General features: G+C 41.2%; 2 protein-coding genes across 2 annotated transcripts in view; one reads left to right on the top strand and one right to left on the bottom strand.

Moving 5' to 3' along the window:
- Positions 1 to 3,193, bottom strand: part of mtfr1 (mitochondrial fission regulator 1) — a 36,069-nt gene extending 32,876 nt beyond the window's left edge. The window contains exons 1-2 of the mRNA XM_067980194.1: positions 2,968 to 3,193; positions 28 to 165 (exon numbers count right to left, since the gene is read on the bottom strand). Coding sequence (XP_067836295.1) covers positions 28 to 93 — 66 coding nt within the window. The 5' untranslated portion in view covers positions 94 to 165; positions 2,968 to 3,193. The remainder of the gene's footprint in view (positions 1 to 27; positions 166 to 2,967) is intronic.
- A 101-nt stretch (positions 3,194 to 3,294) lies between these two features.
- Positions 3,295 to 25,005, top strand: armc1 (armadillo repeat containing 1). Its single transcript, XM_067980184.1, has 7 exons — positions 3,295 to 3,516; positions 4,386 to 4,599; positions 8,531 to 8,622; positions 9,185 to 9,374; positions 16,024 to 16,140; positions 17,531 to 17,605; positions 23,808 to 25,005. The coding sequence occupies exons 2-7, from the start codon at positions 4,438 to 4,440 to the stop codon at positions 23,997 to 23,999; spliced, it is 828 nt and encodes a 275-aa protein (XP_067836285.1). The 5' UTR covers positions 3,295 to 3,516; positions 4,386 to 4,437; the 3' UTR covers positions 24,000 to 25,005.
- Positions 25,006 to 25,340: the final 335 nt, after the last annotated feature.

Raw genomic sequence — 25,340 nt, 5'->3', positions numbered from 1 at the left:
TCATCAAGAACAAGATATTTAACTTACTGAATCCATGTCTACTCCAGCATATTCCAACATCATCCTAATCATCTGAATGAGGAATAAAAACATTAGAGCTGCATCACAGCTTTGCGATCCATGTTAAGTAGTAGGTTGGATGTCTTACGCAGTCCCATAGTTCAACTGAAGGAAAAATATAATATAATCAGACAGCCATATACAGGCATGGATATAATTAAAAAACATTTCATAAGACACATTCTTCATTAGTGTTTTATTTTCAACTAATAACAAAACTGTTCAACTGGCAACAAATAAAATCTATTACATAATATATAAACTGACAGCTACTGAGCAAAAACATATCAATCTGAAGGTGTATTTACACTACAACTGTAGCATCAGTGAAAAGTGGTATTGCTTTGGGCTTTAACATCCAATTAACACTACACAAGTTGTGTCGGTGCAAAGCTGAAACTGCTTCAGTGGTGCTAAATTTTACTTTTTAAGTAACTTGATTGTTAATTTGTGGAGTTACAGAATTGACACCATGCTCTGTATATTAAAACAAAATGAGATTAAAGTAGGGTTCAGTATGAAGCCACCCTACAGAAGCATTAAATATTCATAAAATCTGTTCTGTAATAATCTGCACTTCACGTCTGAACTTGCACACACTAAGATGACTTTTCTTTATAAATTAAAAAAGCATTTAAAACTGAAATTTCTCAACATGTGCTACCTGTTTTTATGCACTTGTACCTTGGTGACACTGTCTAGTGCTCAGAATACTAGTTCTAGCAGAAGAAAATGTCATAGTTAGGGCTAGTTACAGCTGAAAATTTGTAACAGACTATGCATAGATTACCCCAGAATGCAAAGAACTAAGCACTATCACACACGTCATTGAGAGTGCATCTTGAGGTGTGCAATCCAAAAAGAAAACGTATATTATAGTCAGCTGCCTGAACAAACAGACACAAACTAGCATGGCATTCAGATTATTCTGGCCATAACCAATTCATAAGATTATGTTGCATAATGGGGCCTTAAATCAGCTGTTCCAGTATGCAATGTAACTATTAATCGCCTCATAATCAGTAAGATAGAAAAATTAAACAAAAAACTTGCATAAGGCTCAAATGCATTAAATGTATATGCGGTGCTGTTAACGGAAGATCCTTAAATTTAGAAAACAGCAAGCCTGTCTGATGGTGCAGTTCATGCCACAATTTCCCATTGTGCAACTGCCTGAGTTCAATTAGGCCAATATGAGGGGGGGTGGAAATCTCTGAGCAAATCAACCCAACCCATGTGCCTCCTAGCAAGGAGGAGTTTCTCTGCAGTTTGAGCAGCTGGAAGATATAAAACGGAGGCCTCTAGTGGCGCCACCAGTGGGGCAGTGTAGTTACACCGATTCAAGGTTACATAGGCAATTTCCATTATAAATGTCAACATATGAAATTATAAATGACAAAGTTGACACAAAAACACGGCAATTGGAAATAGAGTTTGTAGACAAGTGAACATAGATGCACGGTTTTTGATAATATATAGATATAACATCAATTCACTCTTATAAACAAACCTCACGCACTGCTTAACCTTCCAGATATTTGCAGCAGCTATTTTCCAACATACTAAATACGGTCACCATGCTCAGTTCATGTTAGATAAGTAAATAATTAGTTGTGAATGTGTGCTGACATGCACAAGTACAGTAACGTTTGTTGATATACTGAGTATAATGCTATCGGGAGTCAAATTTCGATTTTTAAAGAAAGACTTCTTTATACAGATCTAAGCATTTCGATAGCCCTGCAGACACAGGGTCCCCTGCATTTCCAGATAGTGTGACTGATCAATTCCTATGACATATTAACCTGTATTGCCAGATTACACTCACCATACGTGTAGATCGGTCCAGCTGCAAAAAATAAAATCACATAACGTACAGAAATAACAAAGGGCGTTTCTCCCTGTCCCATCACCAAGAACAAAATGTACAAAAGGAATAACTTTGTAAAACTGAATGAATCATCGGGTCAGACAAATAGCTGCATCCGGCCTGGAGACAGTGTTAGCAGCAGCCAAGACTGGGCTTGGGATCTGCCGCGATCCGTATCAATAATATTTATTATATAATGAGATCCAGGCTCGGGGGCCGAGCTGTGCCCACATCCCGGGCTGAGAGAGGGGCCGGGGGCCGAGCTGTGCCCACATCCCGGGCTGAGAGAGGGGCCGGGGGCCGAGCTGTGCTCACATCCCGGGCTGAGAGAGGGGCCGGGGGCCGAGCTGTGCCCACATCCCGGGCTGAGAGAGGGGCCGGGGGCCGAGCTGTGCCCACATCCCGGGCTGAGAGAGGGGCCGGGGGCCGAGCTGTGCCCACATCCCGGGCTGAGAGAGGGGCCGGGGGCCGAGCTGTGCCCACATCCCGGGCTGAGAGAGGGGCCGGGGGCCGAGCTGTGCCCACATCCCGGGCTGAGAGAGGGGCCGGGGGCCGAGCTGTGCCCACATCCCGGGCTGAGAGAGGGGCCGGGGGCCGAGCTGTGCCCACATCCCGGGCTGAGAGAGGGGCCGGGGGCCGAGCTGTGCCCACATCCCGGGCTGAGAGAGGGGCCGGGGGCCGAGCTGTGCCCACATCCCGGGCTGAGAGAGGGGCCGGGGGCCGAGCTGTGCCCACATCCCGGGCTGAGAGAGGGGCCGGGGGCCGAGCTGTGCCCACATCCCGGGCTGAGAGAGGGGCCGGGGGCCGAGCTGTGCCCACATCCCGGGCTGAGAGAGGGGCCGGGGGCCGAGGGCTGGGGGCCGGACCGCTGGCTCTGAACCAAGCACAGACCACACCAGCGCGCTCTCTCTCTCTCTCTCTCCCCCGGTTATTCGCAGGTCTCTCTATAAAAGGGTTGAATATAAACCCCGGTTATTGTTGTCCCGAGTCGGGGACAGACTCCGCTCCGCTCCGGTCCCACTGACTCCTCTCCTCACCTGACAGTCACACCGACTCGCGCGCTGCCCGGCGCCCGCTCAGCGACTCCCGGCGCATGCCCGGCCCGACAAACGGCCCAATCAGCCGCCGCACCAACCGCCCAGAGAGTCACTCAAACATTCGAAACACAGAGTGGATTTTTAACTGATATATTTAATACAATTACAATACTCTTCATAGTGAATGTTTTAAATATTAATACACTTCAAGTTCCCATTTCAAAAAAAAATCCTGCCGAGCCAAATAACCAAACGGCAATAAGACGATGCGCGATAGGCTAGTCTATCGGGAATGCCGGAGAGGCGATGAACCAATGAGATGACCAGGTTTGAGTGAGTGAGTGCAGTGTGCAGGGCCGGGCTGGTGGTCAAGCTTGTCGAAACCGACCGGAGGTGCGGCTGGACTGGAATCGTTAATATTTTATATTTTATACCATTACTGTACCGGTTAAAGCAGACGGGATTTCTTGGTGGCGACGGCGAGTGATCGGAGGCGCAGTAGAGGCGGGGTTATAATCGAGGAGTAAAACGAGCGTCAGGGTGTTAAAGGTATGTCGAGGTCGGGACTGCTGGAGGTTAAATGGGATGAACGGGGAGCTCTGCAATAAAGCGGCCTGCGGGCGGAGGGCTGCGTCCCGAGTGTGACACATCGTCAGGCTTGACTCAGCCACGCATTGCATTGATGTTTACATCTGGTTTAAACTCCGCTTTATTCTAGACAACTGACTAAATCTGTGTCCTTCGTTTCATTATTTCTGGAAGTTAGAAGTAAACAAGACCCCCGACATAGCCACTGAAAATGCACGAGAAATATTTGGAGAGTTTTGGGTATTCCAGGATCTTTGCTGTAGTTCTGGCATTTTTCCAGGAAGACCACAAACCCCAATGGCCTTGGATATGATCATAGAATCATACAGCACAGAAGGAGGCCATTCAGCCCATTGTGCCTGTGCCAACTCTTTGAAAGAGATATCCAATTGGTCCCACCCCTCTTTCGCATAGCTCTGCAATTTTTTCATTTTCAAGTATATATCCTTGATCAATGATGCTTGAACTTTGATTTCTTTTAACCATGCAATCATGTGGGTTGTCTAAAAACTGTAACTAATAGCTCTTTTTCAAGCTTGTAAATCTTGTTTCTTCTCTAGGTTTTGTACTTTACACAGTAATTGCAAAATTACACTTGTATTTTCTTATCTGATATTGTGAATGACATTTACTTAAAAAAGTAAAGTAACATGCAAAACAGTGCCTGGTTATCAACCAGAGTATTGCATACCTTAATGTCCTCAGTATGAATTTGATTGGTTATTGAAGGGTTTTAAATAAGAAATAATCTGTCAAATTTTACCAAATAATAATAATATCATATATTGAACCTGTTAATGGTCTATTGCATGCTTATTTTGTTTTTACAGTACAATATTGAGAAAATTGCTTAAAACATATGGCATAGTGGATGGTGGTACAATGAGTGGGGAGCCTGATGCACTAGCTGTAGTAAACCAGCTGCAAGATTTAGCATCTGACCCCTTAAACAGGCGAGCGATTGTCCAGGATCAGGGATGTCTGCCTGGGTTGATCCTGTTCCTAGATCATGCAAATCCTCAGGTTGTTTACTCTGCACTATTGGTAAGTGGCAACTCAATATACTTCAATTTTCAAAATTGATCACTGGTACAAGTTAAGTACCTATCCCAAGTTATTCTATATATCTATTACTGTTACAACTGTTTATGTCTGATCCACAACCTTTCATGTTAATTAAGAGTTTTATTAGCACAAGAAAGAAAAATCAAACAGGCTCTTTGATGGATGTTGTCATTTTGATGCACTGCTCTGAGTCAAAGTTTATAACTGGATAATCTATTGTTAGTCTCAGTAAAAACCACATCCCTCTTGTAATTACTATAAAAATTAACAATGCTAACAAAATTATAGGATTCCAAGAAAAGCTTTTGAACATAAGAAATAGGAGCGGGAGTAGGCCATACGGCTGCTCGAGCCTGCTCCGCCATTCAATAAGATCATGGCTGATCTTTGACCTCAACTCCACTTTCTCGACCGATCCCCATATCCCTTGATTCCCTTAGAGTCCAAAAATCTATTGATCTCAGTCTTGAATATACTCAACGACTGAGCATCCACAGCCCTGTGGGGTAGAGAATTCCAAGTATTCATGACCCTCTGAGTGAAGAAATTCATCCTCACCTCAGTCCTAAATGTCCGACCCCTTATTCTGGACTCTCCAGCCAGGGGAAATATCCCCTCAGAATCTACCATGTCAAGCCCTCTTAGAATCTTATATGTTTCAATGAGATCACCTCTCATTTTTCTAAATTCCAGAGAGTACAGGCCCATTCTACTCAATCCTTCCTCATAGGACAACCCTCTCATTCCAGGAAACAGTCTAGTGAACCTTCGTTGCACTGCCTCTAAGGCAAGTATATCCTTCCTTAGGTAAGGAGACCAAAACTGAATACTGTACTCCAGGTGTGGTCTCATCAAAGACATGTACAATTGCAACAAGACTTCCTTACTCTTGTATTCCAGTCCCCTTGCAATAAAGGCCAATATACCATTTGCCTTCCTAATTGCCTGCAGTACCTGCATCTTAACTTTGTGTTTCATTCACAAGACCACCCAAATCCCTCTGAACACCAACATTTAATAGTTTCTCACTATTTAAAAAAAATTCCTTTTTTTTATGTTTCCTACCAAAGCGAATAACCTCACATTTCCCCACATTATATTCCATCTGTCATCTTCTTGCCCACTCACTGAACCTGTCGATATCTCTTTGCAGACCCTTTGCGTCCTCCTCACAGCTTACTTTCCCACCTAGCTTTGTATCGTCAGCAAACGTGGATGCATTACATTTGGTCCCTTCATCTAAGTCATTAATGTAGATTGTAAATAGCTGAAGCCCAAGCACTGATCCCTGCGGTACCCCACTAGTTACAGCCTGCCAACCCAAAAATGACCCGTTTATTCCTACTCTTTGTTTTCTGTCCGATAACCAATCCTCAATCCATCCTAATATATTACCCCCAATCCCTTGATCCCTAATCTTGTTTAACTCCCTCTTATATGGTACCTTATCGAATGCCTTTTAAAAATTCAAATATACTACATCTACTGGTTCCCCCTTATCTACCCTGCTAGTTACATCCTCAAAAAACTATTTAAATGTGTTTAAATGTTATTTAAATATGTTCCAGTTTGAAGTTACAATGCACTAATCTCAAAATTTTCATTAATATTGGATCAATAAAGACAGGCTGCACATATATTTGGTTCAGCAATAGTGACTGGCAAGTAGAATTTTATATTCAGCTCTTTACAGTCTTCTGATTCTGCAAACTAGGCCACAACATGCCAACTTGAATGTTCATAACATCATAGAATGTTACAGCACACATATTGTCCATTTGGCTTATCAAGTCTGCACCTAGTCTAATCCCAACCTGTTGCTCACTCCCCATATCCTTTGTAATAAAAGAGAAATGACAGTAGCTATTCTTGACGTCAAGACAGCATATGACCGAGTATGGCATCAAGGACCCTTGGCAAAGCTGAGGCCAGTGAGAGTCAAAGTAAAAACCCTCCAGTGGCTGGAGTCCTACCTGACACAAAGGAAGATGGCCGTGGTTGTCAGAGGCCCATCATTATAATCCGAGGATTTCACTGTAAGAATTCCTCAGGACATCGTCCTCAGCCCAGCCATCTTCAGCTGCTTCATCAATGGTCGTCCCTCTCTTTAGTGTGTTGATTTTGTTTGTTTGTTATGCATCATAGAATGTTGCCTATTGCCCTGCATATTTCTCCTTTTCAAGTATATATCCAATTCCTTTTTGAAAGTTACTATTGAATCTACTTCCTTCACCCTTTCAGGTTTCAATCAAGTTTGTCAGACATAATTTACCTTTAATAAATCCATGTTGGGCTGTCATTTATTAACCCATGTTCTTTCAAGTGACAATTAATTTTGTCCCAGATTATGGTCTCTTGAAGTTTCCTTACCATTGACTTTAGGCTGACTGGCCTGTAGTTACGTGGTTTATCCCCCATCCCTTTTTTGAACATGTGTGTAACATTTGCAACTCCCTAGTTCTCTGGCACCACTCCTATATCCAAAGGGGATTAAAAGATTGTGGCCAAAGCCTCTGCTATTTCCACCCTTAGCTCCCTCAGGAACCTAGGATGCATCCCATCTGGACCAGGTGACTTTTCCACTTTGAGCTCTTCCAGGCGTTTAAGTACGTCCTTGTGACTTATATTGCCATAATCTCCAGTCTGGCAGTAGCCAGGTTAACTGATATTTCAAGCTAAACAAATAGAGTGAGAAAACTTGAGTAGGTACGTTCAAGCCTGTAATGTCTCTCAGCTTTTATTATCAGTAAAATATCTGCCTTTTGTCTTTGTGCATGGTTTTAGCACTCTATCGGAGAGCATTTGGTCTAGTGAAGCGCGTGGGACATTTTTACTATGTTAAAGGTGCTATATAAATGCAAGTTGTTATTGCTTCAGCTGGTGACACCACCATTGTGGGCTTACTTGAATGGTTTGTTTGTCATGTGATGAGAATGAAATATTTTACAGCTTTAAAATTAAGGTACTTGTAGGATTACCTAGGAGAAAGATGGAATTTTGCTGGGAAATAATTGCAGTTTATCAGGCACACAGGGAATATTGGACCCTTATGGTTGCCTTACCTTGTATACTCCCTACTAACTGGCTGATATGACTATTGGCCTCTTGACCAAAGGATAATAGGCGGGGGGGAAGAAAAGAGTGCTGGTCAGTGGAATGCATGTTGACTGTGACAACAGCTGGTAGCTTCCTCCATGCTCATTTGAGCAGGGAAAGGCAGAGCACAAGCACATCACGTGCTGCTGATTAAAATTAAATTGCCGATGAGGTTAAGAAGGCAGAGTGGCAGTGGCAGAGTTATTTTGCATGACAGGGACCCGTCACTTAAACATGTAAAAAAAAAGTTGTGTATAATGATTTATTAAAAATTCTGATATATTTTCCAGTAGAGTTCCTTCTCATTGCCTTAGCAACACTTATTATCAAGAGTACTTTCATCATAATGCTTTCCCTGTTGCATGTGGGTGCAGAGATTGGTCAAATAACCATGTGATGTTTCCAACAGCTTAGAAGTGTAGCTGGGAAACTCCATATTCAAAGCCAAAAATCACAAACCATGATTAAAACGTGCTTGTTATATAACCTGAAATGTAATTTACATAGTCCTATTATTTATGATACCCATTTTTTGGATTATGGTAAACTTAAAAACGGCTCTTGTGTTTTTGGTCTTGTCAGCATCTCTGGGGCGGGTTGCTGTATGGGCTTTTGCTCCTGTTTTAGTAAAGCTATTAAATTCATTTTTAAAGGGGTGAAGTTATGCAGAAAAAAATGATCTAATTTGAGTTCTCCACCTATCCTAATTGGTTTCCTCAGTTGTTATTGTAAAATGTTGTCTTTTCGTATTGCACCTCCTATTGTGAATGATGACTAATACTGCTACATTTTTTTTTTCTCTTCTACTCCTCAGGCTCTGCGCTATCTGGCAGAATGCCGTTCCAACAGAGAGAAAATGAAAAGCGAACTAGGCATGATGTTGAGCTTGCAAAATGTGATCCAAAAGTAAGTCTGTATTACTGGGTTATTTCTAAAGCTGAAGGCTGTGCTATTCCTTGGTTTATAATAAAGACTCCATTCTTGAATTTTTTTCTAAAGAGTGTTTTGAATGGTGTAATTGAGGACTCGTTTTCTTGTGTTCCTATAGAAGGTGAAAACATTTTTTTGGATATTGGTGTTATTTTCCTCAAAGGAGATAAAAGTTGCAGCATTTAATATGCCCAATCTTGTACATTGAGCAGAAACATACCAATATTATCATATGCTTACTGATAAATAGCAGGTATTGTGTGATACCATGGCGTTCTGCATTAAGTGGCAGGGAAACCATGACACCTTTTTCATAGAAAACATCTACCATAGCACTACCTATAGGCATAACATATTGCAGATGAATGTGGACACTTTTATAGTAGGATTTTACATTGGAGTGTTGTTAATGGAATGCGCTGCTCCACATACCAAATTTAATATGCAGTAGATTTTAAATACATTAACAGGGTCTGACTTTTCTAAAGGTGTTTTAAATTAATTCTAAGATTTGAGTTGTTCTGTAATTTCTTTTCAGAACAACAACACCTGGCGAAACAAAGTTTTTGGCAAATGAAGTGTATGAAATTTTGCAGTCATCGAGCAGCGAAAAGTCTGACAACACAAATGATTATAACTCACATAGGCGCAAACCACAGTTTTTCCTGGGAAGCACTAACAAACGTGCAAAAACAGTTACCCTGCAGATAGATGGCTTGGATGATGCGGTAAGTAACCCAATCAGTATGAACTATTTCTACTTGTTCTTAGTTAAGGCTTATAAATGCATTTTTTTCAGCTGGTTATGAATAAGAGGCTAATTTTGGGATGGTGAATCACTCTATCTTATTTGTTGACCTGCTGAGTATTTCCAGCATTTTCTGTTTTTGTTTCAGATTTCCAGCATCCGCAGTACTTTGCTTTTGATTCAGTATCGTATTTGTAATTTGATTACGTGTACCATTTCCTTGCCAAAGTGCCATGAATGAGGTGGAGAGTTTTCCACTGGTATATAGTAGTAATATTTTGGCTAGTCGATAAGCATTATTCAATTTTAATTGCTGTGTAAAATTCAGAGCTAAAGTTTCCACTGTGACTGCACAGTACTATTTCTAGTATTAATCATGCAACTAGCCTTAACATTATGCTTGTGGCTTTGTTTATGCATGACAAACTGAGCCCCTCTTTTTAATTTAGGTTTTATATGGCGAAGTGGGACTTTAGAACTGCAGGAAACTTGGGTGATAGTTTTACTTCTCCCCCGAAAATGAATGCAAACTGAATTACTCCCTTCTAAATCCATGTTGACTGATTTTTACTAAGTTATTAATGTACAATCAATCTTCAAGTTTATACCTGATCATCTGTCATCTTTTTGAATATGGCATCAAGCCGGTCTGCTTTCAATCTGCTGGTACCCTTGCTCCTCTCCCCCCCCCCCCCCCCCCTTTAACATCTGTTAAGTCTGAGCTTGCCAGTTTTAGGTATGTATGCCCAGCATTATTCCTTGAAAGGTTCCATTTGACCTCTACTGAGATGTTGAACAACCTCCTCCAGTTAATTTGCTTTAAGCCTTTTAATGTTATATACTCAGTTCCTGGTTTTTGGTTTATCTGAATCTTAGATCATATGGAACATAATAATTATGTGGTCACTGTGTCCTAACAGTACCATGAATTCTGTTTTCTGTCTGTTGTCTCGATCATTTATGAATACCAGGTTAAGATGAGTACTGCCTCTTGTGGCTGGGTTAAGAAGCAGTCATGCATCGCATTTACCAACTCAAACTGTAAACCACTTGGGTTTTCTCAATTTCTATTAGGCAGTGAAGTATCTGTCTTTGTCAACAGTTGGTTGGTTATACTTAATGTCTGTTTGCCTGTCTAAAAGTCTAGTGTATAATGCATGTTTGTAGAGCATCACAGCCCAAAATTGTTCATCGGGCAAAACAAAATCAAAATTTGAAGAAATAAGCACTGTCTGTTAACTTAATGCAACTTTTTGGTGTATCTATGGCATTGCGCTGCTTTTTCCAAGGAAATTTGCATGTAACTGATTTATGCTGGTTTTACACCAAACATCGGCACGCACAAATGTCTTTGATTATTTGCACTGCTTCTGAAACCCTGCCGAAACCCTCTGCCGCTCATTTACATAGCTCCTCTCCCTCACAAAAGATCAACTTACGAGTTTCCTACATTTACACCGGTAATGTGCTGGTCTCGATTTGCCCAAAGACACCTGATATCGGTGTAATTGAGTTTTTTGTAGTTTAGAAAGCGATTTTCTTTGATTTTTTTTTTGTTGAATTTTTCATACTGAGACCTGCATTGTACTTAACCAAAGTTAGTCTCAGTGCACCCATCATGGGTTTAAAAGAGGCGGCTGCAGAGATAGTGGATGCATTGGTTGTGATCTTCCAAAATTCCCTAGAATCTAGAACGGTCCCTGTGGATTGGAAGGTAACAATTGTAACCCCATTTTTCAAGATAGGAGGGAGAGAGAAAACAGGGAACTACAGGCCAGTTAGCCTGATAACAATAGTAGGGAAAATGCTAAAATCTATTATTAAGGATGTAGTAACAATAACTAAGACAATCATAGTATGATTAGGCAGAGTCAACACTGTTTTATGAATGGGAAATCATGCTTGACAAATCTATTAGAATTTTTTGAGGGTGTATCTAGCAGGGTAGATAAAGGGGAACCAGTGGATGTAGTATATTTAGATTTTCAAAAGGCATTCAATCAGATGCCACACAAGAGGTTGTTGTACAAGATTAGGGCTCATGGGATTGGGGGTAATATATTAGCATGGATTGAGGATTGGTTAATGGACAGAAAACAGAGAGTAGGAATAAACGGGCTATTTTCGGATTGGCAGGTTGTAACTAGTGGAGTGCCGCAAGGATCAGTGCTTGACCCTTATCTGCTTATATTGCATATCAATGACTTAAATGAGGGGATCGAGTATAATGTATCCAAGTTTGCTGACAATACAAAGCTGTGTGGGAAAGTGGGCGATAAGGTAGCCGATGGACTATAATGTGGGGAAATGTGAAATTATCCACTTTGGTAGGAAGAATAGAAAAGCAGAATACTTTTTTAAAAGGTGAGAGATTAAGAAATGTTGGAAGAGGGATTTGGGTGTCCTTGTACACGAATCACAAAAAGTTAACAAGCAGGTACAGCAAGCAATTAGGAAGGCAAATGCTATCATAGAACCATGGAAAACTTATGGCACAGAAGGATGCGATTCAGCCCATTGTGTCCGCACCGGCCGAAAATGAGCCACCCAGCCTAATCCCACTTCCCAGCACTTGGTCCGTAGCCTTGTAGGTCACAAAACTTCAGGTGCACATCCAGGTACTTTTTAAATGAGTTGAGGGTTTCTGCCTCTACCACTCTTTCTGGCAGTGAGTTCCAGGTCCTTATCACCCTCTGGGTGAAGAAAAATTTCCTCCGCTCCCCTCTAAGCCTTCTACAAATCACTTTAAATCTATGCCCCTTGGTTATTGACCTCTCTGCTAAGGGAAATAGGTCCTTACTATCCGCTCTATCCAGGCCCCTCATAATTTTGTTCACCTCAATTAAATCACCCCTCAGCCTCCTCTGTTCCAAAGAGAACAACCCCAGCCTATCCAATCTTTCTTCATAGCTAAAATTCTCCGGTCTTGGCAACATCCTTGTAAATCTCCTCTGCACCCTCTCTAGTGCAATTACATCCTTCCTGTAACGTGGTGACCCGAACTCTACACAGTACTCATGCTGTGGCCTAAACAGTGTTTTATACAATTTCAGCATAACTCCCTGCTCTTATAGTCTCTGCCTCTGCTAATAAAGGAAAGTATTCCATACGCCTTCTTAACCACCTTATCCACCTGTCCTGTTACCTTCAGGGATCTGTGGACATGCATTCCAAGGTCCCTCACTTCCTCCACACCTTTCAGTATCCTCCCGTTTATTGTGTACTCCCTTGCCTTGTTTGCCTTCCCCAAATGCATTACCTCACACTTCTTCGGATTGAATTCCATTTGGTACTTTTCTGCCCACCTGACCAGTCCATTGATATCTTCCTGCAATCTACAGCTGTCCTTCTAACTGTCAACCACACAGCCAATTTTTGTATCATCTGCAAACTTCTTAATCATGCCCCCTACATTCAAGTCCAAATCATTAATATATATCACAAAAAGCAAGGGACCTAGTACTGAGCCCTGTGGAACCCCATTGGAAACAGCCTTCCAGTCACAAAAACACCCGGCTATGTTAGCCTTTATTGCAAGGGGGTTGGAGTACAAGAGTAAGGAGGTCTTGCTGCAGTTATATAGGGCTCTGGTGAGACCACACCTAGAGTACTTTGTTCAGTTTTGGTCTCCTTACCTAAGGAAGGATATACTTGCCTTTAAGGGGGTGCAACGAAGGTTCACTAGATTGATTCCTGGGCTGAGAGGGTTGTCCTTTGCGGAGAGATTGAGTAAAATGGGCCTGTGCGCTCTGGAGTTTAGAAGAATGAGAGGTGAACTCGTTGGAGTATAAAATTCTTAGAAGGTTTAACAGGGTAGATGCTGAGAGGTTGTTTCCCCTGGCTAGAGTCTAGCACTAGGAGTCATTGTCTCAAGATAAGGGGTCGGCTATTTAGGACCAAGATGAGGAAAAATTTCTTTACTCAGTGTTGTGAATCTTTGGAATTCTCTATCCCAGGGGCTGTGGATGCTCAGTCGTTAAGTATATACAAGACTGAGATCGATAGATTTTTGGACACTAAGGGAATTAATGGATATGGGGATAGGGCAGGAAAGTGGAGTTGAGGGAGATGATCAGCAATGATCTTATTGAATGGCAGAGCAAGCTCGAGTGGCTGCATGGCCTACTCCTGCTCCTACTTATGTTCTTATGACATGGAAAAAGTGATGGAAGCAGATTCAATAATAGATGTTGAAAGGGAAGTTTGATGAATATTTGAAAAAGAAAAATTTAAAAGGTAGGGAATAAGTAGGTACATCTTTCAGAGATTTGGTGTGGGCACAATGGGTCAAATGAGGTCCTACACTACAATATTTTATGATTCAATATTCATAAAAGAGCAAGAAATAGCATATGAACACAGCCTATTAATGAGCAAGTAACTTAAAAAAATAAACTAAAGAATAAGCTAGCAATTTTCTGCTGGCTTCTTCTGATCTTGATACCTGGTTTGTCCACAAGGGCAGGAGCCAGGGATTTTCAAGCAGCTGCCAATCTACAAGCATTTAATAAGCACCTCAGATGAGTCCATAATCAAACTCCGGCTGTGCCTATTTACAGCAATTAAACTTTGTCCAATTAAAACGATAGTTCAGATTAAACACAGCTCCATTCAAGCAGCTGTTAGTAAAAGAGCGTATCTTCTGAATCTCCCATGGTGTTTTTTTATTCGTTCGTGGGATGTGGGTGTCGCTGGCAAGGTCAGTATTTATGGCCCAAACCTAATTGCCCTTGAGAAGGGGGTGGTGAGCCGTCTTCTTGAACCACTGCAGTCTGTGTGGTGAAGGTTCTCCCACAGTGCTGTTAGGTAGGGAGTTCCAGGATTTTGACCCAGCGACGATGAAGGAACGGCGAAATATTTCCAAGTCGGGATGGTGTGTGATATGGAGGGGAACGTGCAGGTGGTATTGTTCCCATGTGCCTGCTGCCCTTGTTCTTCTAGGTGGTAGAGGTCGCGCGTTTGGGAGGTGCTGTCGTTGAAGCCTTGGCGAGTTGCTGTAGTGCATCCTGTAGATGGTACACACTGCAGCCACAGTGCACCGGTGGTGAAGGGAGTGAATGTTTAGGGTGGTGGATGGTGCCAATCAAGTGGCCTGCTTTGTCCTGGATAGTGTTGAGCTTCTTGAGTGTTGTTGAGCTGCACTCATCCAGGTAAGTGGAGAATATTCCATCACACTCCTAACTTGTGCCTTGCAGATGATGGAAAGGCTTTGGGGAGTCAGGAGGTGAGTCACTCGCCGCAGAATACCCAGCCTCTGACCTGCTCTTGTAGCCACAGTATTTATGTGGCTGGTCCAGTTAAGTTTCTGGTCAATGGTGACCCCCAGGATGTTGATGGTGGGGGATTCAGTGATGGTAATGCCGTTGAATGTCAAGGGGAGGTGGTTAGATTCTCTCTTGTTGGAGATGGTCATTGCCTGGCACTTGTCTGGCATGAATGTTACTTGTCACTTATGAGCCCAAGCCTGGATGTTGTCCAGGTCTTGCTGCATGCGGGCACGGACTGCTTCATTATCTGACGGTTTGCGAATGGAACTGAACGCTGTGCAATCATCAGCGAACATCCCCATTTATGACCTTATGATGGAGGGAAGATCATTGATGAAGCAGCTGAAGATAGTTGGGCCTAGGACCCTGCCCTGAGGAATGTCCTGGGGCTGAGATGACTGGCCTCCAACAACCACTACCATCTTCCTTTGTGCTAGGTATGAGTCCAGCTACTGGAGAGTTTTCCCCCGATTCCCATTGACTTCAATTTTACTAGGGCTCCTTGGTGCCACATTCGGTCAAATGCTGCCTTAATGTCAAGCGCAGTCACTCTCACCTCTGGAATTCAGCTCTTTTATCCATGTTTGGACCAAGGTTATTATGCGCTCTGGAGCCAAGTGGTCCTGGTGGAACCCAGACTGAGCATCGGTGAGCAGGTTATTGGTGAGTACGAGCCTCTTGATAGCACTGTCGACGACACCTTCCATCACTTTGCTGATGATTGAGTGTAGACTGTTGGGGCGGTAATTGGCCGGATTGGATTTGTCCTGCTTTTTGTGGACAGGACATACCTGGGCAATTTTCCACATTGTCGGGTAGATGCCAGTGTTGTAGCTGTACCGGAACAGCTTGGCTAGAGGCGTGGCTGGTTCTGGAGCACAAATCTTCAGCACTGCAGCTGGGATGTTGTTGGGGCCCATAGCCTTTGCTGTATCCAGTGCACTGCGGCGTTTCTTGATATCACATGGAGTGAATCGAATTGGCTGAAGACTGGCTTTTGTGATGGTGGGAATCTCGGGAGGAGGCCAAGATGGCTTATCCACTCGGCACTTCTGGCTGAAGATGGTTGCAAACGCTTCAGCCTTGTCTTTTGCATTCACGTGCTGGACTCGGCCATCATTGAGGATGGCGATGTTCATGTCGCCTCCTCCTCCCGTTAGTTGTTTAATTGTCCACCACTATTCATGACTGGATGTGGCAGGACTGCAGAGCTTTAATCTGATCTGTTGGTTGTGGAATCGCAGCAAGTTGCTCGTGCAGAAAAAAAGCTTCGATTCACTTTGACAGCTTTGTAATAAATTTCACAACATGGTGAAATCTCTCAAAATAAATTATTCAAATGTTTTTTTTTGTTTGTTTTAGTCACGGAGAAATGTGTGTGAAGAAGCATTGTTGAAAATTAAAGGTGTCATCAGTTTTACCTTCCAGATGACTGTAAAAAGATGTATTGTGCGGATCCGATCTGATCTAAAAGCAGAGGTAGGTCTGTTTTAAAAACCTGTGGTTTTGGTAGGGGAATTGTGTGGTAGTACCCAAGTTAAGTTTGCTGCCCTTAAGCTTTGAGAAAATTAGGTGACAATCTAAGGCCTGAGGTTAAAAAGAATGGGAAGCAAGCTGAGATGAGTCAAGAATTTGTGGTTTGATGTTGTTGTGTTCTAAAAGCCTGTAGATTGTAGGAGGAGGTGATGACTGAGAGAAAGTAAGAATTTTTACATTTTTGAGTTTCTGAGCAAGAATGAGTTAAGGGCAGAAAAATTAAAATTACTCACCAATTAACTCCTTGCAGATCAAATTTAGATACTTTAACACAGCCATTCTCTCATTATTTAATGCAACATTGGCCAGATTTTTTTGGTGGTGGGCATGTTAGTTATGCCACAAGAAAAGTTTGAAAGGCTCATCTGAGTTATAGGCGATATGTTGGTACTATTGCTGTCTGCAAAAAAACACTACATATATCGGTATATAAAATCCTTGATTTGGTAACACAGTAACACCCTAACTCCTTTGAATCAATGGGTGATATTGTAATAGTAACACCAGTTACCTCCTCCACAAGTTGGCACTGTAAGCTCATTTAAAAAAAAATCACAAGGCATATTATTCTTACTTACTCGAAGTTGTGCTGAAACCTCTCCCAGGCTGTTACAACAAACATTGCTAAAAAGCATACCATTTCCTTCATCTAACCATGACCAAGGCCATGGGAAATATGTTTATGTACGTGTATATGTTTTTCACGTAAGTCACACCTGTGTATGTCATACTTAATATGCAAAATATGAGTTGCGCTTGTACCTGATTGGCTCATATTTCTTATTCATCTATAACTGAACGGGTAGGTAACATGCCAATCAATAGCATTTAAAGCATATACATAAACTTCCTATGAAAAATTTCTAAGAACAATTTAAAATTCCAAATCAACAATGAGTAGTTGGCAAAAGTTACCAATAAAAAGCTAAGCCAGTGAAATAGCATCATATATTTATCGAAAATCTTCAACCATCATTTTGGACTCTCAATAAACTGAGACATTTAGGACTGGAAATCAGGCTTATGACCATGAAGACAAAAAATACTATGTCTATAAGAAAATTATTAATCTTTAATTTCCAGTAGCATTTCCTGTGTTTAATACATGTCTAACAACATTTTCAGTTGCACACCTTGCATCTTTGAGAAGCCTAGGTTTGAGTTCATGGTATATGTGTCTACAACTCCTAGAAATATTTTATGATTGACTATTCTTGCTGTCATTCACAGAGCACACTAGGACTTGCTGTTTGTAAGCTCTGCTACTGTATCTCAATGGAAAATATTCAGTAAGCTGTACTACTGAATATCAGTATTCATTTTTTTATTGCAGGCACTGGCGTCTGCTATTGCGGCAACCAAAATTTTGAAAGCACAACAAGTGATCAAAAATGAAAGTGGTGAGGAGGTAAGATAAATGTGTGCCATTTGAGATTTCAGAGACTATTTTAATGTGCTTGCATTTTTGTTCTTGAATCCCAAGACCACATGCCGTCTGTAACAATATGACAAGCAAATAACCTGCTCCGAAGTATTCATGAATATTAGTACGAATCAGAAATCAGCTACTAGGAGGTACATGAGAGCACGTTGATCATGACACTGACTCTCTTTTTTTTCCCCCTTCTCTCCCTCTGGGTAGCATCCAGCCTCTGCTTTTCCTCCCAGCAACTTGCCTTAAATTAGTCCTAAACATGGCTGAGTTCCCATGGGTATGAACCAAGATCTACTTTTTGCCTAGTACTATACATTGATGATTCCTAAATTGTATCACAAATTGAGACAAAAAAATTACAAGGCTGGAAGCATTCTGTTAATTCCTCGGTAGTCCAATTCTCTTTGTTTGGCATTTATTCAGCCATGTTTTTTTTCACCTAAAATTAGCTGTGAGCTTGCTCCAACCAATCTTTTGGAATTGGTAGATATTTTATTATTAATTAGAAGACTTTGTAACATTATTTCTAGATTATATAATTAAAATATTGAAAATAGATCAAAATTTTCTCTTCTGTATCACTCAGGCAAGCTTAAGATTGATGTATAGACACATTCACATTATGAATTAATGTTCAGATTATCAAAGGGGTGTTCTGTGTGATTTATGCATTGAACTTGTCATAATATTTACAGATCATTATTTTTGTTCTAAATTGTTCTCATTAAAAATGTAATGCTCCTTATAGCTATATATGGCATTCACAAAGATAAACTGTATAATTAAGGTCTTTAAAAAATGTATGCATTTATAGGTCAGTGTATTTTTTGTGATAAAATTGTTAATCCTTCTGAGGACCAATGGGTTTCTGAGAAACTTGGGTCAGAATTTGTAGAACTACTGTTGACAATCAAGTGAGTTGAGGTTGAAGATCAGCCATGATCCGATTGAATGGCAGAGCAGACTCGAGGGGCTGTATGGCCTACTCCTTCCCCTATTTCTTATGTTCTTAAGTGAGTGATTCCATTTTACCTTGCTCTTAGCAAGCTCATAAAGTCCTAGTGAAGGTTTACAATACAGTCCACAAAGCTGTATTTATTTCTGAAGTTTTTAAACGTTGAGGCAAAATATCTGACTTTTTTAACATTCAAGTACCCAAAGGCATGTCACTTGTATTTTAAAACATGTGTTGTGGGGAATTGGTTAACATTTGAGCTTCGGCTTGTGCCTAGGTATATTTTTATTTTACATTTGAACTTGTACAGTGGTTATGTGCTTTGTGAAGTCTGAACATTGAAATTACCTCATTAGATTTACATAGAATCTGCAGCACAGAAACAGGCCATCCAGCCCAACTGGTCTATTCCGGCGTTTATGCTCCACGCTAGCCTCCTCCCATCCTACTTCATCTAATGCTATCAGGATACCCTTCTATTCCTTTCTCTTTCATGTGCTTATCTAGCTTCCCCTTAAATGCATCTGTTTGCCTCAACAATCCTCTCAGTTCTGGTATCATCCTTGTGAATCTTTTTTGCACTTTCTCCCATGCCTCTATATCCTTTTTATAATATGGAGACCAGAACTGTGCACAGTTCTCCAAGTGTGGTCTGACCAAGGTTCTATACAAGTTTAACATAACTTCTCTGATTTTCAATTCTATCCCTCTAGAAATGAACCCTGGTGCTTGGTTTGCTTTTTTATGGCCTTAGTAACCTGTGTCGCTACTTTTAATGATTTGTGTATCTGTACCCCTAGGTCTCTTTGCCCCTCTATCCCATTTAGCCTCTTATTATCCAAGAAGTATTTGGCTTCTTTATTGTTCCTACCAAAATGCACAACCTCACATTTACCTATATTGAAATTCATTTGCCAATTACACACATTGTGCAAGTTTTATTAATATCTTCTTGTATTTTGTCGCATTCTTTCTTTATATTAATTACACCCCCCAATTTGGTGTCGTCTGCAAATTTCTGACTCTCGAGCCCAAATTGTTAATGAAATTTGTGAACAACAGTGGTCCCAGCACCTATCCCTGTGGAACACCACTTCCCACCTTTTGCCAGTCTGAGTAACTACCCTTAAACCCTATTCTTTCATATTTCGGAGGACGAGAACAATTTCATAGTTAGGAGACGGGGAGTAGATAGGTAAAGGTTCTCTGCTTTCAAGGCCATGTAAAAAGTAATACTTTAGGGAGAGGAGAATAAGATAACTCTTTAACAACAGTAGTTGGGAACATGGAGAAAGATTTTTGACTATATTTTAAAAATCACTGGTCCAAAGAATCACAGGAAAATCTTCGAGTTTGTTTACTGTAACTGTCAAACATTTGTTCCCTTCCCCCTGCCCCACACCCTTATTTATCCTCTGCATACAGAAAAACCTACAGATATCTAACCTAGTTCTATGCTTGCTTAGCTTATATGCATGACCCCTCATTTTTGCTGGCCTATTTAGTTCAAATAGTTTGTCCACATACACAATTAAGTTTCTTCATCATTTTAAACACTTCAATTAAATCTCCCTGAAGCCTATGCTTTCCTGGAATAAAAAGTCCAGCTTTCTAAGCCTATTGTGATAACTAAGGGCTTTTAAACTAGGGATCATTCTATGGCTTTCCTTTTGAACCTTTTCCAGGGCCTCTTATCACCCATCATATGAGGGCACCTTGATTACAGTATTTCACTTGAGGCCTAACTAAAGTCTTTTCCAGCTGAATTCTGTTAACAACTCAGACCCGATATTGTATTGGCATTTTCCTAGTTTCACAATTCATTGAGGTAACAGGGGACCACTTAATAATATGTAATGAAGAACTTCACATTGTGGTAATCTGTCCTTCTGGTTTCAAAGGAAAGGTGTTTTTTTGGGGGTGGGGGGAGATGCTGAACTGGGGAAACAAAGATGGGTAAGTTGGATATTTCATCTGTGTCTAGAAATCTAGATATTCAAAAGCTGAATGTGAGATGGAAGAAATAACAGAGACATCAGAATTAATGGGTGAAACTGGGTGAGTTGAGGATTATAAATGAAGTTTTTCAAAGATTTAATTGGGAAGAGGTTTCTACTCCCAACAGTGATCCTTAACGCAATTCCCCAAAACTGAGATATATAACTTTTAAATAATTTTAGAAATCGATCACATCACCACAGAATAGATTTTATGAAAACATTTGTAAACATCAATGAATTGGTAAAATATTAAAGTTCAAAATACAACACCCCAACTCCATCTCCAGACTCAACTATTCCAAGGCTCTCCTGGCCGGTGTCTCACCCTCCATAAATTTCAGCTCATCCAAAACTCTACTGCTTGTATCTTATCCCCCACCAGATCCTGCTCACCCATCACCCCTGTCCTTGCTGACCTACATGGGCTCCCAGTCCCCCAATGCCTTAAATTTAAAATTCTATTCCTTATGTTTAAATCTTTTCATGCCCTTGCCCTCCCTATCTCTAGGGACCTTCTCTAGCCCTGAACTTACAATCCCCCAAACTCTGCATTCCTCTGACTCTGGGCTCTTATGCATCCCCACCTGCCGTTGCCCCATCACTGGCAACCGTACCTTCAGCTACCTAGGTTCCATGCTGTGGAATTCCCTCCCTAAATCCCTCCACCTCTCCACTTCAAGACCTTCCTTAATACCACCTCTTCAATCAAGCTTTTGGTCTCCCCTCCTAATATCTCCTTCATTGGCTCAGCGTCCAGTTTTTCCTTCCACCTCTGTGAAGTGCATTGGAATGTTTTTTCAATGTAAAAGGTGCTATATAAATGCAAGTTGTTGTATTACTGAAGATTCTCTGTGTGTCCCAATATTATTGCCCTCTGGATATAAGGAATTTAAATTATGAACAAAGGAAGTTGGGCTTGTTTTCTTTTGGACAAAAAAGGATACCTTGTAGTGACCTATTTGAAGTTTTGAAGATTAGGACAGGAATTGATTAGCTTGATCCAGACATTGTTCTCTGGTGAAGGGTTCAAATAAAAGAAGGCACAGGAGTAAGAAGTGAAGTCAAGCCAAAGGGAATAGAAATATTGTCAGCCAGAGGCTGATGAGGGCCCTGATCCCCGAATAAGGGTATGGCCCTTTAAGAAACCTTACCTTTAAAAGGTAATTGAGACTGGAGTGGCTGGAGACCTTTCCAGCCAAGTGAGAATAAAAGGGTAAAGCACAAGAGAAACAAGAGCCCCCTGAACAGGAAGCTGAAAGGCGGCTCTTGGCTCCAAGCTGAAATGCAGCTGAGGACAGCTGTGTGGTGTGAATTAAAAGAAAAGTATTTAAAATACGAATGGTTCACAAACTATTGTGTGTCGTACGAAGAAGGTTACGCGATGGTAGGACCGTGTAACAGAATATGGTACCGAGAAGGGCCATTAAAATGGACAGTATAAATTCATTCAAGACAATAGAAGAGCAAAAGGATTAAGGAATATGGTGTAAAGGCAGGTCGATGGGTTTGATCTATCAAAGGGAATGAGGTGTTTGTTTTTGCCTAACAGCTTCTTTCTGCTAAAAATTCTTGGGGCCAGTCTTCCTGGGGTGAGCACCTGGTGAATGTTTGTTTATTCCCTGAGAGTAAAGGTCAGGGGAAAGGGGGCACTGAGCAGTGTGCCAGGTCTCTACTCCCTTTAACAAAAGCAAAATACTGCGGATGCTGGAAATCAGAAATAAGAACAGAAAATGCTGGTGGTGGCCCCCCATCACAACAATTATCTCCAATGCCCCCACCCAATATCGTCCACCCCCACCCCCCCCTCCGATTTCTTCTAAGGCCCACGATTGATCTCTCCCTCCCAGCAGGCAGCCTGTCAATCTGGCTGCCTGGCGCGTGGGAAATCTAGAAGCACAGATACTCGCCTTCAATTGAGTTGCGATTGCAGATTGCGACGCTCTCACGTGACTTCTGGGTTCCCCATGCGAATATCTACGCACTTGCTTGGTTCCCAGTTCCGAGCTAAAATCATGCCCACTAACTCTGTTTCTCCCTACTCCCTTAAGTTGTCCTGGCATTTATGGGGCTCCCTCCCCCAAATCAGGCACATGCCCACCACTGCCATGGTAATGAGGTGGGACGGGCAATGTCATCTCAAAATTGTATGGTTGCTTCTTAGGGTGCCCATTTCCATTGGTGCCCTTGGAAGCTGGCGGTGGGCATGAGTCTGGACCGCACCCTTCCCCACCCCCCCCTCAGTTTAAGGGGGCCAGAAATCAAGACAAAGGGTAAGTGTTTTTTTTTGTTGCAGGATCCATCTCCAAAGCAGCCAAAGGCGTCACGGCTGGCAGATAGGCCTGCAGCTGCTGGCCTCTCAGGTCCGTTGCTGTGATTCTCTTTCCAATCCCAGTTTCTGGCACAAGGTCCTGTGCTGGGGATTCAACTGGGCCATTGTAATGACCCGACCCACCAAATTTGCCTTATTTGAGGCTGTACAATTGCTGTGGACTTCAGGTGTACTGCACATGTCCAATGCCTGTTCAACCGGTGACTTTGATCCTTTATCAGCTAGCTTGTCAGTTGGCGTAACATGACTTCACAGGACCAATTTTAAATTAATGGGTGGAAAATTGTGGGTAGCGCGCCCACAATTTCCCAATATGCACTCCCAGCAGACGAAGCACTCCCCAGGAGCACATGTCCCTAAAATCAGGCCTCGTATCTCTGGTTGGGAGAGAGGATTATCTTAATGGCCCAATAAAATGTCCCATCTGAAATAGTAATATGTTGCTTTATTTGTGCATTGCCAGTATTTTCTGTGCCAGCATTAATTTTTTTTTCCTGACTTGCATGGTGTCTTGTATTTTGTGCTTGGCAGTCGTGGAGCAACAGTGATGGAGTTCAGTCCAGATCATCCAGTTTTGCCTTGCCACCTTAGAAGTGGAGGAAATGTGTGTGGGAGGTGTATAGTCACACCAATTGAATTTTGTCTAAATAATGTTGCATTTTGCAAAATCTTGTACTAGAATATACAATTGTATGAAACAGTTTAAATAAATTATCTCTGGTTGCTATGTTTTAGTGGCACATATCTGACTGCTATTTCTAGTGAAATAGTAAATATATTCTTAAATAACATATTTACAATGTCACTAACATATAGCAACCAAAGGAAATCTTTCCTACCCCAGGTGCTGTTCACTGGTGTTGTTTAAAGTTTTTAATCTTTATTTTCTAGATGCTGGTTCCGTTCCAAGGTACACCTGTTGAAGTTGAGGAAAATACAGAATTACCAGACTACTTGCCTGAAGATGAGAGTCCTGCGAAGGATGGTGACAATGCTGTGTCCCGTGTTGGGAGTAAACAAGAAGTTGGTAGTGGCTGGTTCAGTACAGCAGCAAACTTTTTATCAAGATCATTTTATTGGTGACAGGTGGTTGTAACTGCACCAAACTTGGGTATGAGTAGGACTGTGGAGAGGGAGACCATTTTCCCATTGTGGTGAATTGTCAAGTGCAATTTGCAATAATGCAGAAACAGTTGCAGTTTATAGAGGCTTTAAGTATACTGCATTTCACGTAAGCGAGAAGTTAAGCCATCAGCAATATAGGAGATCCCTTCTGCCTTTATCATTAAATTGCCTCACAATCATGTTTTTATTGTTTTCCTCCAACGGGTCCACATCAGAACCAAATGACATCAAAAGTGAAGCTTAAGCAACCAGAGTTTGAATGGATTCTTCTGCAGCATCTTACATAGGGTACCCACATTCAACCCGATTCCTTGAATATTGTACAGAAGACCTGTTTCAGATATGTTAATATAAGGAGTATTGTGCATGAATTATGCTTTTTTTTGATGTTACACATTTCAATGACATTTCCAAATATTTGCAATTTGCTTAAGACCTAAAGGGTTGCGTACATTTGCCTTACTATTTTTTTGTTCAAATTCTAAAGCCTTCATAGTGTATGCCTTTCTATTTCTGTTTTCCATCTGAATGATGAAATTCAGTATGCTCATTGGTGCAATTTGTCCTTGTAACTTATTAATATTCAGCCATTTCTGTACACAAAAGTAGCACCTTGCTCAAAGTGTACAATAAATGAACTGACATGCTGCCTTCTAATCTGATTTTGCAACATTAAAATGAATCTGTCAAAAGCCCATTAACTGCACTTTGAGTAAAATGTCTTGATCTTACAATGCAACAATTTTACTTTATTGTCAGACATGTATTAAAACTATAGTTTGATATTTGAATGTTTTGTTTGAGGTGCTAGGACTGTATAGTATTCAGCATCTAAAATCTTTGTTACTACTAATTGACATTCATGTAATTAACATTTAGTTTGTGCCAATAGTCTATATTATTCCATAAATGTGTCTATCACTGTAACTACATTTTCCATTAAACATATTGTATATGGACTACATTTCCAAATTTTAAAAGATGGTTTTCTTTGCATTATGCCAGATTTGCACATTTTCTGGTACATTTTAGGAACAATAACTTCATTATGTTTGAATCCCTGCAAACAGATTATGATTGGTATTGTGTTCAGTCTTGCAAATCACAAGTGATATGAAAGAGGCATCAGATGGAAATTCCAGATCATATCAGTTGGTTTGGTAGTACACTATGTATTAAAGATGTGCTTTCATTTGCAGTATGATCAAAATTCTGTAAATCATATTATTGTGAATGTTGCTTGAAATTTGGTTTTAGTTGAAGTCTTACATTCATTGTGGGTTTGTTGCTGTAAAAGAA

The sequence above is a fragment of the Heptranchias perlo genome, chromosome 3, assembly GCF_035084215.1.
Source record: "Heptranchias perlo isolate sHepPer1 chromosome 3, sHepPer1.hap1, whole genome shotgun sequence".
NCBI classification, from domain to species: domain Eukaryota; kingdom Metazoa; phylum Chordata; class Chondrichthyes; order Hexanchiformes; family Hexanchidae; genus Heptranchias; species Heptranchias perlo.
The sequence above is the reverse complement of the archived record's forward strand: the minus strand, read 5'-3'. Positions and strand labels throughout refer to the sequence as shown.

Excerpts from the sequence above, each read along its gene's own strand:
- armc1 (XM_067980184.1), top strand. The coding sequence starts at position 4,438 with ATGAGTGGGGAGCCTGATGCACTAGCTGTAGTAAACCAGCTGCAAGAT. Across the intron at positions 4,600-8,530 it reads TTGTTTACTCTGCACTATTG|GCTCTGCGCTATCTGGCAGA; the intron begins GTAAGTGGCAAC and ends TCTACTCCTCAG. Across the intron at positions 17,606-23,807 it reads AAAATGAAAGTGGTGAGGAG|ATGCTGGTTCCGTTCCAAGG; the intron begins GTAAGATAAATG and ends TTTATTTTCTAG.